Source organism: Taudactylus pleione, unplaced genomic scaffold, assembly GCF_031769625.1.
Source record: "Taudactylus pleione unplaced genomic scaffold, aTauple2 ptg000260l, whole genome shotgun sequence".
Lineage (NCBI taxonomy): Eukaryota > Metazoa > Chordata > Amphibia > Anura > Myobatrachidae > Taudactylus > Taudactylus pleione.
The window spans coordinates 998,772-1,017,347 of record NW_028284662.1 but is presented as its reverse complement, the minus strand read 5'-3'; the positions used below and the strand labels follow the sequence as shown (position 1 = coordinate 1,017,347).

The 18,576-nt window shown below is 42.9% G+C and overlaps 1 protein-coding gene across 1 annotated transcript in view; it reads right to left on the bottom strand.

Moving 5' to 3' along the window:
- Positions 1 to 1,285: 1,285 nt before the first annotated feature.
- The window catches only part of HPCAL4 (hippocalcin like 4), a 51,445-nt gene continuing 34,154 nt past the window's right edge, over positions 1,286 to 18,576 (bottom strand). Inside the window, exons 2-4 of the mRNA XM_088481029.1 lie at positions 11,323 to 11,486; positions 10,154 to 10,369; positions 1,286 to 2,946 (exon numbers count right to left, since the gene is read on the bottom strand). Of these exons, the coding sequence (XP_088337155.1) occupies positions 2,749 to 2,946; positions 10,154 to 10,369; positions 11,323 to 11,484 (576 nt within the window). The 5' untranslated portion in view covers positions 11,485 to 11,486 and the 3' untranslated portion in view covers positions 1,286 to 2,748. The remainder of the gene's footprint in view (positions 2,947 to 10,153; positions 10,370 to 11,322; positions 11,487 to 18,576) is intronic.

Below are 18,576 nucleotides of genomic sequence, written 5' to 3'. Positions count from 1 at the left end.
TCTTCGCCATACTTAATAGCTTATCCACTTCTTCATGGTGCGCTCTGAGAGTGGGTGGTCCAAGAGCAAGGTGCGTGGGGTATGGTTTTGTAAACTACAACCACGACCCCTGCGGGAAATGCTGCATTTAGAGCCATTACACAGCTGGGGCAGGGTATGGTGATGCAATTCAAATCAAATCATGACCATTCCCAATTCATATGACAATTGGACGGGATAAAAGAGGGTTGTCTGGAAGTAATACCACAAATATGTGAGTCTCTTGGAAAGTAGACAAGTATGGTCCAGAGCTGAGAGACAATTTCCCCCAATTCTTCATGTAGTAGCTTCAGAAGTCTTCACTCAAACTGTGAGTATGGCACCCTTACCTCCAGTGTTGCTGTATTTTACTCAATCATCAGAGAGGTTTGGGGTTTAGTGATGCTTTATGAAGAATCTTGCAGATGTATGGTTACCAGTCTTCTTTACTGGCAAGGCTTTTGGCTATTTTTCTTTTACTGTCATCAGCCTGTTAGCTTCCTTATAGCGACCTTTTAAGGATTTTGTCCTTTAGTTAAGTTTGTGATTAACTGATGCAGGGTTGAACATATACCCTGATGGCAGAGTCTACCTTACGTGAATTTACACTGTGCATTCTCCCATAATGGTCCCTTGCAGTGTGGAGTGGTATGCATAGTGATCGTTATCTACACTTACAATTGAAGGGGTGTACGTAAGAGAAAATACGCCTATTTTTTGGATGCTTACCTTTTGCCCCTGGTATGGGGTAGAGGTACGTGTACGCTGATGACTAGTAACAAAGCAGATGCACATGCTACAGGTGCAGATGTGGTCAGGGGTGTCTTATGCGTGAAGAAGGCCTGTGCGCAGTGTCAGAGCACCCCCACCCCCTTTGTACCAGCTCATGCGCTGTATAACCTCAGGTACTGTGAGTCCACCGTGTATGTGTACATCTCCGGGAACGTTCCTGGTGCCATTTTCCCAGAGGTTTCTTCTCAGACAGCTGCAGTCACTGTAGAAGGTAAGTAAACTGAATGAGTGCAGGGTGTGCGAGGTCCCCGCACACCCCGCACTCATTATAGACATGCCGCTGGATGCAGTCACATCTTGAGATATGTACAGTTCTGCATATGGGTGAACAAACACATTTTTCCTGTGCACAATTCTTTTGAGCAATATACGTAGATTTACTTCCAACCCTGCATCAGGCTTATGCATCTGCCTTGCAGCTTTCTTTCTTGCATAGTGGTGTAAGACAATATCCTTAATAAAGTAAAGTAATAAAATGTGTATGCATAAATTTATTGCACAGTTATGTATTTGTAGACAGATGTACCAACAAACATACAGTATACAAATCTACATCTACCTTTGTTCTTGAGTATATTAGTATGACTTTATGTTTCTTCATTGTTTTTGACACAGCGGCACAAGCATCTGTTAAAAGTTTAGAAGCCAAAATGAAAAATAATTTGTATAATGTTTAATGTATTTTATTTCAATTAGAAAAATATACCAAGTCCACTTGCACTGTTCAGACTATACGCTCACACACAGAGCAGGTGAGGGATTGGGGATGTTCTGCTGGGACAGTGATGGGGACAACTGGGCTCACAAGCCCTAAAGTGCTGACAAAGGGTTCTCGTGCATATCTGAAAAGCTCTGAATGAGACAAAATAGCCTGAGAGAATTCCCCCCATATTAGCAATGGCAAACCAACCACAGGGCAGAATTCTGCTTGTTCACCCTCTTATTTGGCACATTTGCGGCCTGAAATGAATTACAATGAACTCAGGAATCTTGTTACAACTATAACTCTGAACCTGTCTCTCCAAACACCCAGTATTGCAGTACTCCAGCTACAAATACATACCTGCAGTGCACTGGGGGTCACATAGCTCTGTACGAGAAAAGGTTTGTTGCAGTGCACTGTATTGCCTCTGCCACTAACTCACATTGAAAAACACACACATACAAGACAATGCACTGTATATATAACAGACTGGTGAGCAGCATATAGGTATGAGATAAAGATCACATGCAAATATTTCCATATACATAGCTATAAAGCACATGCAATACACTGCATATCCAGAGGCAGCCTTATAAAGAGTTACACCAGTATGGCCACCATTAGGCCAGATTTTCTATGGTGATCATGGACAGAACTTGTTATCAATCTAATGGTGACTTATTTCATTTGAAAAGCAAATAGAAACAGTGATCACCTCTGGCAGTAGAATGACTGTGGCCATCCCCGTGCAGAGCCCTATAGCACATAATGTGACAGACAGTTGGATCAAGCATAACACATACTATTGTACATAAAATCTATGGCAGACCAATGTATATTAAACACTTCCACTGTGAATAACTGTAAAAACATTTTTTTTGTTCCTTAGGCATTGGCAGAGACAGGCAGATACATATATACGTTATACAGTTCATAAAATCTACACTATCAATCCAAAAAATATTATGGGACAGAGCTGAAATCTGGTACTGAATAAAATTGCCCCGCAACGTGGCTTTGTATACAACTCCAGGTGCATGTGTGTTCCACATGCCAGCATTTTACAGTCTCATTATTGAATAATCATATTTTTACCACTTCCCACTTACATGAGATCAGTACTGTGTGAGATGTTCTCTTATTGAATAGGAGGATGGTCCCAGGACACTGTGGGATGGGAAAGGTAGTGAGGTGCATGCAGGGTGCTCAGCTGAGCTGTCAGAATAGATGGGTTGCTATTTCTGCATGTCACACTGCAAGAGGAGCACTATAGAAGGGTCACTCTTTGCTGCCTCTTTAAATTCTTCCAGGGTGATTTGATCATCTCTGTCCTTGTCCATCTTTGTGAAGATTTTGTCAACTCTTTGTTGTGGAGTTAGACCATCTTGATTCATGCGCATCATAATTACAGTGCCTACCATCTTGTATATTGCCTAAGGGGTTAAAAGAGAATGAAGGTTAATAGTGCAGATCATGGCCTTATTACTCTTGTCATATTTATATTTAGACCCGACATTCTGCAGCACTGTATACGTCAGTCTTTTATATAGCTTTGTATATTTGTAGACAATTGTGTACAAATTAAAATAAATTCAAGGATACTGTACAAAATGGCACATTAGTACTGATTATGAGGCACGGCAAGTCTAACACTGAACTACAAATTGCATTTTCCTGTACTGTTCAAGCACAGTAAAATGGAGTATGTTACAGTCTGTATGCATGTTACACCTCTATATCTAGAGAGAAGGAATATGTGAGGAAAAGGGGCAGGCTGGTATGGCTTGTGTACAATAAGGGCATGTCCGCACTCCCTACATAGTAACTATGTAGAGGTGGTAGAAGGCAGCTGCATACACGCCTCTTAGGAGGCAAATATGTTGTGTGTTGTGGCTTCTTCACCACTGGTTCAAGAAAAGTGGCAATGATCATTAGTTTGCACTGACCAGTAAAAGAAACAAATAAAGTTAAGATACTAAATGGAGAAAAATAAGACACTGTATTTAAAAATATTTTAGCAGCAATAGATCCCTATGCAAAACCCAAGTCCGATGGTGAATGGACTGCGCATGCATGGGAATGGGCGGTGACGAGGACTGTTCCCCAAAACAGAGCCGTGTCTCCTCCTTTTTGTGAAGTGCCGAGGCCTGGGTCTGTGTCTTCTAACACAGATTTCCTGGCCCGGCAGAGGTGTTCCGTCATCCATCCTGAGTAAGCTTAGACTTACTCAGATGGGCGATGACTGTGGCCATCGCGTACAACTCTGAATCAGGCCCTATGAGCACTTGTTTGTGTGAATGAAAAACAATTACTGTATCACTTTTATTTATATAGACCATGTTGAATCATCTTTGTAATATATGTGGTTCTTCGAGTGTCAGCATGCCCTGGCAACCATGGGTATGCTGGAGCTTGTAGTACTACAAATGCCTGCATGCCCATGTTGGATGAGGAGTGCTCTGTCTTGCCTCATATCCATATAGCAGCAGAAGGCCTGATTCAGAGAGGGATGTTAATGTGATTGCAGCTGCAATTTCGTACTCAACGCAGGTGTGGAAATATGCTAATTTCTGCAAAGATCACCAGAGCATAGGGACGCCCACTGCTGCCTTCTTACCTGTGTACAACGTTGATTAATCCGTAAATATCTGTAACATTGACGCACATCGAGCAGCCATCTTGTTGCATCCATCTCTGAATCAGGACTAGAGTCTCTAGAACCTGCCATGGCTCAGAGAGAGGCCTGATCGCCACTGCTTGCACGCCATGTTTGCGTGTCTTTTCTCCTCAGTGTTCCAGAAAACTGGATGTGCCCTCTGAGACCCGCAGCTATTAGAGCCATACAGAGTACCGCAAGAACCCTATAATACCACCAATACTACTACTAAGGGGCATAAGTCAGTAACCACCGAGGTATACACCATACTGCCACCCAGTGCACTACATCTGGCAGGCACTGCAACTGGCACATACACACAAACACCAGCTTCTAGCGACTTCATCGGCAGCACAGAGTCGGGACTTAGGACCTGATTTAGACCTGCCCGCTAGGATGCAATCGCTCGTAGCTGGACGATATTTGCATTCTGCGTATGCGTATGCACCGCAATGCGCGTGTGCGAACCACTACGACAGATCAGGAAGCGCTCGCTCGCCCAGCATAGACAGCCCAGTTGAATGAGTGACAGGAGAGGCCGTTTGTGGGTGGTAACAGGGTCAGGCCACTAGAAACGGGGAGTGGAGGTGCGAACGCAGGCGTGCCTGTGTGTTTCAACGCCATTTCATAGGCGTGCATATTAACAGGCAGCGTCATTGTACACGTCACCTGGTTGTATTTCACACTGAAGTGATCACAGTGCTTGCGGCCAGGTATAGTCAGTCTCAAGAGCTGCAAGCACATCCGATGGTGCTCGATGTACCAATGTTTTCATGCTCTTCCAGGAGATGACGTGCGCAAGTGGGCGTCTTTTGAATGGCTGGTGGGCATCTGCATACACAAAGTGATCGCTCGCCAAGGCATAATGGACGTGCTAATGCCTTGCCGTGCGATCGCCTGCCTTGCTCGGCGTGCGCTGGATTTGCATACGCTGGGAGCGAGCGATCGCATCTAGCGAGCGGCTCTGAATCAGGCCCTTAGTGTGAACGGCAAATTGATGACATGACTGCATGTAACTCCTCCCTTGCTCACCATGCTGGAGGTGTGCCTAGCACTTTCTGAGCTGCTGGGCTGCCTCCAGCCCTTCTCTCTATGAGTAGCAAGTGAGAGAGTGACCTTCCAAGCTTTCCCCCCACGGTGAGATGGCAGGACAGTGCCCAAAAAGTCGAACTGTCCTGCCAAACTCGGGCTGGTTGCAAGGTATGTAATTTTGAATTTAAGCATATTATTTTATTCCTGCCTCTGTCACACTTAACTCTTAAGCTACATGATAAAGAATGTGATGGTAATTTTGGAGCTGCACTTGAGCTAATGCTAGACAGCAGTGCACAATATATCTTTAAAAATATCTGGAAACCCCTCCAGCATCCACAACCACCACAGTACAATGGGATGGTGCAGCAGTGGGCACTATTTATTTGTAATGAGGACCTTTGCTGGAGACTTAATATAATGCTGTAGCATATCCAAAACAGGGAGGGATGTATGCAAAAAAGTTCCCAAGGCGCTATCAATAGCAGCTGGTAGAGGGGTGTCAATCCCAAATTAGCAAAAGCACATAAGCAAAAAAACCCAGCATGGACCGATTAAGGTCTAAAGGATTAAACACATTTATTATGAGAAAACAAACAAATAATACATTATTATATAAAACAGCTCACTAGCTTTTTATTTATTTTAAATAAAAAAACATTTTTTTTCTCTCCCTCACAAATTGTATATATTACATATTATCTGATATTGTAGATATGAAATAAATAAAATATGGCTCTATCAGATTATATCGATATTTGTTTACAACAATTGATATATTATTTTGTATATCTAACAGTGGGGCATATGATGACCAGCGATGGCGACTAGAGGTATTTAAATACAGTCCCTGGTTGACAACTGTGGTTTATGTGACCTGGAATGATGTAATACTAGTGCTAATGGTCGCATGCAGACTTTTAGTCAAGTGACCATTATTAACATGTTAGCACAATCACATCTGACATAATGGCGACTGGTGATCTTTAATTGAAAACAACACTAAGTGGCTTCTTACTGCATCATCAATTAAAGATGCTTATGTAGTGCGGACTATCTTTTAAATATGATTTGTGACATTGAGTCTCCTGTATAGCGATCATGTGATCCGGATAGACTATTGAAAATAGAATACTAACCTATTGGCAGATCATGACCCTGTGAGTCGGTCAGGTGACTCAGGAAGCAAAACAACGTTTGTGTATGAGTCACCATAGTAACCTGTAAACTACATGATTATAATATGTCACATGACCGTTAATATCCGATATACATATGGGGGAATCCATTGCTGTGAGAGTTGTTAAGTTGATAGGCAAACGAGCATACAACTGAGAAACAACCTATGAAGTTTGTATAAGCTTACTCTGCTGTTATATTAAGGTAACTGATCATAATTTTAACATTTAAGATATGTAGGATGCATAAGATTGCCTGACAATAGTGTATTTATGGGTTTTTGGATGGATAAATTGTATAATTGAATTTGAAACACAGCTGTCTAATGAAGCTGGGTGTACCTGCTGTTTATGGAAACGCGTTAAGCTTTTAACTTGACTCCAGTCACATTGTTCACCGGATCCACAGTTCTACACGAGGATTGATACTGTATGGACTGGACTTTTCATCTCCGTTGGTTCCAGAAGTCTACAGCTCATGGATGCCTAGTGGATTACACCTCTAACTCTGTATTGTTACAAATCACTATCAAGAGGATTTTCTGGACTACACTCCACACAATTAGTAATATTAGGCTGCTCAAAAAATGGATGCTTTAATAGACCAACAGAACAAGATCCTAATATATATTCCTTGCTATAAGGAACCAGTGTTATGACAATTAGAGTTGAGTCATTGTTGATGTTTTATATAATAATTGAATTATTTGTTTTCTCGGTACTTGTGAGAACCCAAGTGTCCTACACTCATTATTATTATGAATCATGGTAATGTGTAAGTCCCCTTCAAGGAGGGGACCCGGACGTCATCAGCCAGTGTCCAGCGTCATTCCCAGTGTCCAGCGTCATTCCCTACCAACCAAGTGGGCATAGAGGGGGAATATAACCTTGTGGCGAGTGTAGCGAGCCACCGAGCCCGAAGCATGGCGAGTGCAGCGAGCCCGCAAGGGGACAACTTTCTTCTTTAGGTGGGGACAACTTTCTTCATTAGGTGGGGACAACTTTCTTCTTTAGGTGGAGGCAACTTTCTTCTTTAGGTGGGGACAACTTTCTTCGTTAGGTGGGGACAACTTTCTTCTTTAGGTGGGGACAACTTTCTTCTTTAGGTGGGGACAACTTTCTTCTTTAGGTGGAGGCAACTTTCGGTACTTGTGCACGTAAAGTACACAAGTATCATTTAAAACAGTCATTGGGTTCTCTCTGCAATGAGTCCGTAAAGTACACAAGTACCGTTTTCTCATAATAAATGTGTTTAATCTTTTAGACCTTATCTGTCCATTTTAAATGATTTAATACAGTATTGCATATACTAGTGGTGGTTTTTCTTAGTTTAAGGGATATGCATTGCTAAAAGACTTAGGGTTAGATGGCTATCATTTTATTTAAAATACATCAAATTCCTTATCTCCCTCAGCCCTGGTACAAGCATTACAAAGACTCCAGCATAATTCCCAAGAGCAGTAAGCACTGGGGACTGCTGCACTCTACAAATACAGACCTACTGTATCTCTTTGGAGTAATGTGGGGTTGAAAAAATCCTGTCAAGGGCGTAGCTACAGTAGGTGCAGAGAGCGCAGCTGCTATGGGGCTCGGCCCTCTCCGTGCACAGAGTTACACTGCCATCTCCTGAGCCCCGGCTTTTTTGTTTTTACCACAGTGGTGCTGCAGGTCATCTGGGCCCAGAGCTGATCTGAGCTACAGCCATCTCCAGCTTCTGCCTGCATGCATTGTGATGTCACAGTACAGGTCACAACCCTATATAAAGGATGCCCAGCTACTGGCAGCCATTTTGTGGTGACATTTTGTCCTATACTGATACTCTCTGAGTAGTTCCTGCTTTATTTAAGCAACTTTGGATAACGACTACTGATATGGACTTTGGATTACATCTTCCAATAAGGTCCCGAACAGCAACATCTTCAGAAAAAAAATCTGATAACATCTTCAGGTAAGGACTATATAACAAATTGTGTCCTGTCACCCTTACCCCTTCAGACACCTCCCTCCATTTTATTTGCAGTTTTTAATTTAGAAACAATGGATAAAGCATCTGATTATGACACTGAATGACTTTGGATAACGATTACTGATATGGACTTTGGATTACATCTTCCAATAAGGTCCTGAACAGCAACATCTTCAGAAAAGGATTGTGTCACCATACACACTCTTCCAATCTTTGCCAGAAAAGACCTCAGTACCATAAGCTTAAGGAGATATAGCAACAGGGAGTAAACCAATGGAAATTAAGGTTTTTAACAACTGACTTGATTATGTGACCTGATTAGCAGGTATAGGCAGGAGAAGAGAGGTGAAGACTATAGTCCATATGTAATAGCGTGTGACTTGTAGGAACTGGTGCGATTCTGGTGATTTAGTCCATCAATTTAAAGTGCAAAACTAACCTGATTGCCGCTTTAAATATATACGGACTAAGTCGTTCCTGCAACTTGCAGGAACTATTTAGTGGTCTGAACAGTCTTAAGTTTAGTACATAAGATCAAGATAGCAGCAGACAAGGGCTCAGGCAGTCATATGGTTAAAGGGCCTATTTATCAGTAATCACATACTAAGTGCAATCTGGGAGCGACATTAGCGCCCATGATGGCATTGCAGTATGTGATAATAGCGCCCAAATGCATGAAATAGCACATGCAGGGCCAGGGACTTCGTAATGAGCCTGTCTCTGCGATGTGCACGGAGTGAAGTGTCTGCGTCAACGGTCTCTCCACTCCTCTAGCGGGAGTAAACCTTTCCCGTTAATTTATTGTGAAGTGTAGCCCTTACACAGGGGCCAAACTTGGTAAATCTGACAGCTTTGCAAACCCCATAGAAACCTATGGGGGGTGCGGTTGCTGTTGTAAATTGAAGGACTGCAGCAGATGGAGAAATCTGCTGCGATCCCTCCATAGAGCATCTGGGGGATACTTAATATTTGCAGGTATCCATTTTCGGGTAATATAATGCAAATATTTAATGATAAAGTTTCAATCATGATCAAATCAGGCTTCCTGACAGCATTTCTTATGTACTGACATTTCAGCATAGTAATTAATACTATATTTCTACCTTACAGTTCCAGAGATCAATATATTATATATATATTCTCGTTATGTAGTGAACAGTGTTATTTTATTACAATTTCCTGACATATTGGGCTGATTCAGAGCTGCATGCAGTCATTGCATCTTATGCGGAGACAGGGCGGTGATAATATGCTTTCCCTTGTGTACTATCGTTCGCCGGAATGTGCAACCCGAGGCGCCCACTTTCCATGCCCATGCACACTGCAATACCACCGGTGGTTCTGGACAATCCACCATCACGTGCACCATCGCCACTTGTACTAGCCCTACGCATCCACTGACACGCACACACTACTCCCATAACACACCCGTGCAACAGTTTCTTTTTGTGTTCTCTTCAGGCCACCTTCCAGTCACCACGAAGGAACGCTCCACAGTTTTCTCTCGCCAGTTCTGATACCAGCGGTCCCATACAAATTTGTGCTTACACTTAGGGTAATGCATGCGCCGTAGGGGTCTTCAGAATATATTGCACATGTGCAGTAGCTAATAATTGCTTAATTACATGAATTTCGGCATTGTGTGTGGTTTGCGTGCACTTCTGAATTACTTTACAAATCCACCAATTTTGTCTTAGGAAGATGTATATTAGAAAAGTTATACAATTTGTGTGCACTCTTTTCCTCCTTCTCTCCATCTCACCCACTTCATTATACCCTGCAATCTGTTGTTTGTTTTCACAACATACCTCAATAATCTCCAACATCTCCAGCCTTGTTATCTTCCCATCTCCATCTAAATCATACATCTCAAACGCCCAGTTTAGTTTTTGCTCAAAGCTCCCACGTGATGTGACGCTCAAAGCACAAATAAATTCCCTGAAATCAATTGTTCCATCACCGTTCTTGTCAAATGTACGAAAGGCATGCTGAGCAAACTTGGAGGCATCACCATATGGGAAAAACTGCATTAATAACATAAGCAGAGAAAGAAATAGATTTTTAGTGAGCAAAAGTTAAACAGTAATTATTGTTCAGTAATATGCAACGTACTTGTCTACTTTTATCATGTCAGCTCTGGGAGAAGCCCGGAGAGGAGATGCAAGTAGGTGGTGATAGGCTGAGTGGGTAAAATGGTGCAAATCACGTTTTTATGTAGAGGAGGCAGGGAGAAATAATGTAATTATCACAGAACACGTAATATTGTCCCCATCCCCACTCATTTACAGCCATCATTCTCCCCATTCTGCCCACGTCACTAGGATGTGGACGGGATGCGGGAGAAACACCCACTCTTCCGGAAGCCCTATGGAGGCTCCGAAAATGTGTGTGTCTCCTGCAGGTGTGGCGAGAGAAGGTAAGTATATATGCAATGTTTATTTACTCCTATAACATCAATGTAGTTCAAGGGAAGATATTTATTTTACGCTACTTTGGGAAATAGCATTGCGTTTCCACTGGGTGCCATAATGGATAATAATGTTCCTGCTAAATGCAATACACTATATTTACAGTATACACTATATTTTTATCTTTTATTTATAAGGCGCCACAAGAGTACCGTATGTAGGGGTAAGAACAAACATCACATTACAATGTACATACTGTTACAGACGGGTTTACAATTTACATATATACATAATTACAGCCCGCAATTTACATATTTCCGTGGAGCGAAATAAAAGGGAGTGTGCCTTCCATTCACTTCCTCTTAACCCAATTCTATTTGTGGTGGTTACAGGTGCCAAGAGCTGGTTATTTTTGCAAACTGTCATGTGTGAAATATATTTCAAAATATTAATATTTATAACCTGGATTTTAATAATCATAAATTTATATTTTTTATTATTTTTGGAACTTTCAGTAGTGTTACGAGCATGGGCATGATATGAGAAGCGTGTAATAAAATGATAAATACCTTAATATAGAGTTGCTGGAACTCATTCAGATTGAGGATCCCAGATGGACAGTCCTTCAGGAATCCTTTGTACCAATGCTTCAGTTCTTGTTCTGTGAATTCTGTGCTCTGAACTAAGTCCTGTAGCATCTCTGGAGCCAGTTTACTGTTTGGTTTTCCCATTTCTATCAAACGACAAAAACAAACTGAAATCTGAAAATGTATTTCAGTGACTGCTTTGGGAAAGTCCATCCACTAGGTGCACAAATAGTGTGTCCGGTTCAAAATTGCACAAATTAAAATGTTGACAACTGACAGTGCAATATACAAGACATATACAAATAATATGGACGGCAGACAAATACCACCTTTCCAGTTAGCCAGGCCTTTTTTTTATTAATGGTTTATTTCTGGATAGTTTGCTTATAGCATTTAGAGCACATCTTGTGGCTCCTTGTGAGCATTTTGTGACTTGTTGAAAATATCGCATAGTAATGCAATGCAATTATGATAAATAAGGTAGTATTTTCAGCATTCCACTACCACATCTGCTGAACTTTATTCCAACCTAAGTATTCGGTAATATAATATTTACACCCACAGCGGGTAACAATATGTTTAAAAATAGGGCAGACTAGATGGGCCAAGTGATTCTTATCTGCCGTCAAATTCTATATTTCCCCTTTCCTGTTTGTTAGTCACTTTTTCTATAATTTGATTTATATTTATTTTATTTTTTTCCATAATTCTTGTATTTTGAATGGTCAGTCAAGGTTACAGAAAGAAGCAAAATCAAACCCATTGTGGCATAGGGAAAGGAAGCGCACATGGAAGACAGAGAGAATGCCACAGTGTGAACAAATCAATTAAGTCAGAACTAAGTGGTCTATTTATTATTTAGTAGTTTTTCCCCAATAAATAATCAATTTGCATTGTTTAACTACAATTTGTCAGAGCTAGCTAACAATGCCTACTTGCTGGGACAGCGCATCTGAAAAGAGACTGTCCCTGCGAAGCATTTTCTGCATTGTGAAGCGTTTCGGCGATGAATTGCGAGAAGCTACAGCGCTTGCTTGGCTCTCGCACATTGTAGTTTAGCTGCTGAAAAGGGATCCCAGTGAAATTGTAACCTATATACTACAGCGGTTAACACTATCTGAAGATGGCATTAGTTATCAGGGACAAGCTACAAAAAGCTAAACATTTTTGCATCTTGGTAAATTGACTAGTCTGCAATTCCCATTAAGAATAATAGTAAATGTAAAATAAAAATTTTATGTCCTTATATTTAGAGTAGCCCATCCAGAAAATGTATATAAACACTGCATGTTATGTAAGGCATTATTTATGGTTGATTGAATAATTAGCAAGTAAGACCTGCAAGTATGGAACATGTCTGATGACTTCATGCTTCCTTGACTACAAAGCTCTCATGGGAGACTAGCAGAAGTATTCCTAGTAAACTGACATGTATAACTATCTTGATCCTTTTTGTTATCTGAACAAACTCAATCCGGAATCAGTATGAAAAGTTGGCAGTCGGGATGCCTCCTGTCAAAATACCGACAGCGGCATCTTGATGGTTGGTATCCCAACAGGGGTCAGGTAAGTATACTCAGAGCCGTAACTAGACTTTTTGGTGCCCTGTGCCAGAGAGAGCATCGGCGTCCCCCCCCCCCATTTTTTAAATAGGGACATAAGATAGTGCACCTGAAAAAGGGCCATGGCCTCATGGGGAAGGGCCAGGAAAGAGATAAGGGATTCCAGGAGATGCTGGGGATAAAAGAAGAGGAAGCTACAAGTGAGAATGATAATAAACAGGAAAATTGACAGTCCCAAACACCACCCCCTGCCCTACTGCGCCCTGTGCCACGGCACTGGTCGCACTACCCTAGTTACGGCCCTGCAACATACTTGCCTATTTTTATCATGTCATCTCTGGGAGAAGCCCGGAGAGGAGATGCAAGTAGGTGGTTATAGGCAGAGTGGGTAAAATGGTGCAAATCACGCTTTTATGTAGAGGAGGCAGGGAGAAATTATGTAATTATCACAGAAACACGTAATATTGTCCCCACCCCCACTCTTTTACTGCCATTATTCTCCCCATTCTGCCCACTTCACTGGGATGTGGACAGTATGCGGGAGAAACACCCCCTCTTCCGGAAGCCCTAGGGAGGCTCCGATAATTCACCCAAATACAGTATTATTAGACACAATAAGCCAGCAACAAAACATAGGTGTTATTGCTATTCGCTACAAATCCAACCTTTTCCTCTCTATCATTGTCTAGCCGACTCTAACTTACAGCTAGACCAGTGGTTCCCAAACTGTGCTCCGCGGCATCCTGGGGTGCCTCGGGACACTTGCAGGGGTGCCTCAGCTTGGTGGTCCAGCACCAAATCAAATTATTTATGGCCAATGTAATATAAATATGTGGACAAACAGAAGCGCAAACCTATCACGCACAACATAAATGACCCTAAGGGTGACAGATAAGCACAATTTACTTCACTTTACTACTTCACTGCATTTTTTTCTGAATTTCTCAATAACAAACTTTTGGCTTAGGGGTGCCGTGAAAACAAGTCAGATGCACTATGGCGCCACGATTCAAAAAAGTTTGGGAACCACTGTGCTAGACACTAAAAAGCTACATACTGGGCCTGATTCAGCAGGGAACGCACGGATGCAGATGCACGCAATCGGTCGATGGATGCATGCGCGAACCGGCCAGTACAGTGGAGTATGCGTACGCAGGGAATCCACAGTCCCAGGGACAAGTGATTGTCAGGAAGTGCCATTTGTGGGTGGTGACGGAGGAGTGGCCGGGCAAACGCAGGCGTGCCTGTGCGTTTGGACGGCGTTTCAGGGGCGTGCATAATTAAGCCCTTGCAGCGGCGGTCTAGTTGAACACAGGAAGTCTTGCTATGTCTGCAGGAGGGTCAGGTCAACCACTATTGTGCGTATGGGTCCGATGGTTCACGATGTTACCGATGTTTCCGCTGTCTTGCCAGGTATAGAGGTGGGTGGCATTATGTAGTGCTGGGCGTCTGTTTATTCTGCTGCGATTACCGTGCGTATGCATTCATTAGCATATTCTTGCAGCGGCCGGGTGCGTGTGTCTGCATCCGTGCGTTCCTTGCTGAATCAGGCCCACAGTTTGGTACCTAAAGACATGCCTGCGTTTTTCTAACCACCCCCCTTTACCTCCCCCAAACGCTGACTACCTGTCACTCACTTTGCAAGTGATTACTCTGTTGCGTAATCGCCAATCAATCGCTGTGTATGCGCAGTGCAGCTTACACGCATGCTCAATAGCTAAAAATCGATCGATCTGAGTAAATATTGGTATTGCGTGCATCTTTGAATCAGGCCCTAAAGCTGGGTACACACGGTACGATCTGCACAACCAACGATATCGCTGAACGATTTCCCTTGAACTTTTCTGTAGTGCTGCACAAATGATATCGGGTGTACACACTGAACGATATCTATGATGGATATCTTTCAGTGAAGTCATCCTGCCACATCTCAGATCAGGCAAATCGTGATGAAATCGTCCAAGTTGGCCTGCATGTACAGACGATCATAGATATCATTATCTTCCATGCGGGAACGCGCATCGTTGGTCATTCGTTGGTCGTTCCCTGCATAAAAATGAATGATATGGACAATTTATCATTGAACGATAACGTTATCGGTCATAGATACCGTACCGTGTGTACGCACCTTAAGAGTGAGCGTCTCACCTAAGATGCCGGGGCATCTCTAGCTGCATACGAATTTGCAGTGGCTCACTAAGGCATGTCCAGAAAATGGGTACCGGTCAGTCAGTTTGCAAATAAATCCTCTCTGCGACCACCATCACTAAACAATCACTGCACATGCACAGTGCGGCTTTGATCCATGCGCAGTAGCAAAAAATTGCTCCAATGTTTCGGACATCTACATTGCGTACACCTCTGAATCAGGCTTTTAGGGGCCTATTTAGCAATCTTTTTATTACTAAAATAATGTGATACACGTGTTTTCACTACAGTTTCATATTATTTTTGTGTCACAGAAATGTATGAAAGGGCAATTGGAGGAAATTTAAAAAAATTAAGACCTTAAATTCCAATTTTTTTAGTAAGCAATCGCTGGAGGCGCATGTGCAGTCTCACAAGCTCTGTCCATGCATGCGATATGTCCTACAGTCTTGCAGTGTATTCAAATATCGCAATGCGGTTTGGGCAAATTTATCACATTCCATACGCATCTGAGATGCAGATTGTGATAAATATGCCCCTAATATGTGTGGTAGTTTGTCTAGCTTATAAAATGATAGTCCTTGCTGGGCTACTGTACCATATTCTTCCTACACATAGTAAGCGTTTAAATCTGTGTTTTTCTGCGATAATTCAGTGATTTTGCAAATTGTAGATTTACTAAAGCCCAAATCGACAGCAAATCGCAGGTGAAACATGATTTTACAGTCCAATAGACGGCAATACACCATTACATCATTTACATAGACACAAATACAAATCTCAGATTTACTAATAATTGTGTTAGTGAAAATCACAGAACAATGCACAAAATAAATAAACCTGCCTGTGAGCAGCGTGTTTGTCCGAAGCACTGCACAGGGCTGGTTGATCCTTGAGAAGGGGGCCCCCATTTAATTTTTGGAGTCCCCACTTTCCAAGGATTTCCAGCCCTGGGTTGACCATTTTGGGGCTGGTTTTATATTATGTCAGGGGGACTCCATGCTCTACGACTCTCTGCTTAGTGTAAGCCCATCGGCTGGTACAGCCTGGTGCTGGTTCCTGGAAAAAATGGGGGGACGCCACGCCGGTTATGCATTGGGGGGGCATCCCTTTTTTTTCTGTAATTTAACCCTTTTTTATAGTATAGGGCGGCACAGACGGTATAGTGGTTAGCATTACTGCCTCACAGCACTAAGGTCGTGAGTTCCATTCCCGCTATAGCCCTAACTGTGTGGAGTTTGTATATTCTCCCTGTGCTTGCATGGGTTTCCTCCGGGTACTCTGGTTTTCTCCCACACAATATATACTGGTAGGTTAAATGGCTCCCAACAAAATTAACCCACCCTAGTGTGCATGTGATAGAGAATATAGATTCTGGACAAATATTCTCTGTAAAAGTGCTGCTGAATTTGTGTGCACTATATAAATAACTGGTAATAAATAGTATTATACTGATCTGTGCAGTGCTTTGAATCCGCTTCCAACTGTCAGCAGATTCATGCTTCGATTTGTCAGCAGAGCCTGTTGTAAACTGGGCAAACTGACAGATCCCGCACACGACAGAAATTGCTAATTATCACCATCGAATCTAAATAGACAGACAAATACGATGCTTATTAACTTCAGGATTTTGAGTGTAAAACGTTCTGGCGATATCCAGGGATTTAATTTAGAAGTCAAACACGATTCTTAGTAAAGTTGCCCCTTGGTGTACGAGGACACATCTTAACAAAAAAAAAATCACATTTGGATTTGGTTCCCTTTCTTGAAATTTCAATAAATTGGGAGTTAAAACACTGGCAATGCCACCACATCTCGCACCCCTTGTGGCCCGCTCTGAGTGCCTGATTCACTACGGAACGCAACTGCGAATGCAATAGTGATTACGCACGCAGTTCAACTGCGGTAGTATGCTAATCCATTGGAATCGCAATGCCGCCGCTGTACTACATAAGGATGCCCACTTTACCTTACACACTTCCGTAATGTTTAGCAAGACTGCAAAACCATCGGTACAATCGAGTACCATCGCTGCCTCACGCACCCTTGCACAAGCCCTGACCTTATTCAGAAATTGCTAACTTCAGCGCACGCTATCAGGCCTCAGGCTGCGTAGGGCATCGCAGTGGATAATTTATGCATGCCCCTGCAATGGTGTTCAATCACACTGGCACGCCTGCGTTCGGCCAACCACCCCCTGTCCCCACCCACAAATGGCACTTCCTGTCAATCACTCTGCGATGGGTCTGCGTAGTCATTGCGATTGCAGGCCCGATCGCAATGGCTAGTTCATGCACGCGCACTGCGATCCATACACATGCACAGTACGCAACAGTCGGCCGATGGCGTGCGTATTAGCAACTGTGTTCCTTGCTGAATCAGGCCCTGAGTCCGAATTCGCACAATGATCACTTTTGTGCGAGTTCGGGCTGCCATAAGGTACAGCTAATTGGACTGACCCCAAAGTCTACTGAAATAAACAAGGTATCATTTTATAGATGTTGGAATGTGATGAGTACAAATGTGAAAATATGACCTCAGCACTAGGGTAAGAAGACCCTCAGCAGCAAAGGGGTTAAATATTTCTTGAATCTTGATGATACATTAGAGTTTAATTTGCTCATCACAAACATCTGTAAGCTTGTGAAGTTAGGCAGACTGTGGCACAAGGCGTCCTGCTCCCAGCCTTTGTCTATAGTGTAACTCAAAGCCTGATTCAGAGGTGGACGCATTGCTGATGTTTGCACAGTTTAGCGATTATTTCCTACTATGCATGTGTGAAAAGGTTCTGAAAACCCCTATGGTGCATGCGTTCCACTGAGTGTCTGCTGTTGTGTACAGAGGTGCTGGTATCGGTAAGGCAAAACCACAGGCATTTCTGGGAGGTGTCTAGGAGGTGGCCTGAAGCCAACATACAAAAAGGCCGTCTCATGGGCGTGTTATGGGAGTGTGGCAGACGTGTCAGTGATTGCAGCTGTGTTCCCAAACGCAGAACCGCAGCCACAAAGGCCGTGTTTAGCCAGAGTTCAAAAGGAGACACTGCGCTAGCCATGGTGTAAGTGTCGATGGTGAATGTGATGGTACACCGACGATGGAGTGTTTGGAACCACTGGCGGAGTTGCACCATCCACAGGCATTGAAAGTGGGGGTCTCTTGGCTTGCACTGTCTGGCGCACACTAGTACCCAAGGGTAAGGCTGAAAATAGCATTTGCATATTACCGCTGCAGCAACTCCACAAAAAATCACAACCGCGGCTGCAACTTTGTCCACCTCTGAATCAGGCCCTCAGTCTCTTTTATATCAACCTTAAAATCCTCCCTACATAAATGGGACACCTATTACTATGCTGACTGAAAATGGCACAAGCCCTCTGCCTACTGACTTCTATCTGCCTATATCTTGCTCTCTGTGGCACTTACATGCCCTCTCCTATTATAGGCTCCAATCAACAAAACAATAAGTATAAACTCTAACATTAGGCAGCTTTAGGGGGGAATTAAATTAGCAGCAGTAATTTACCGCAGG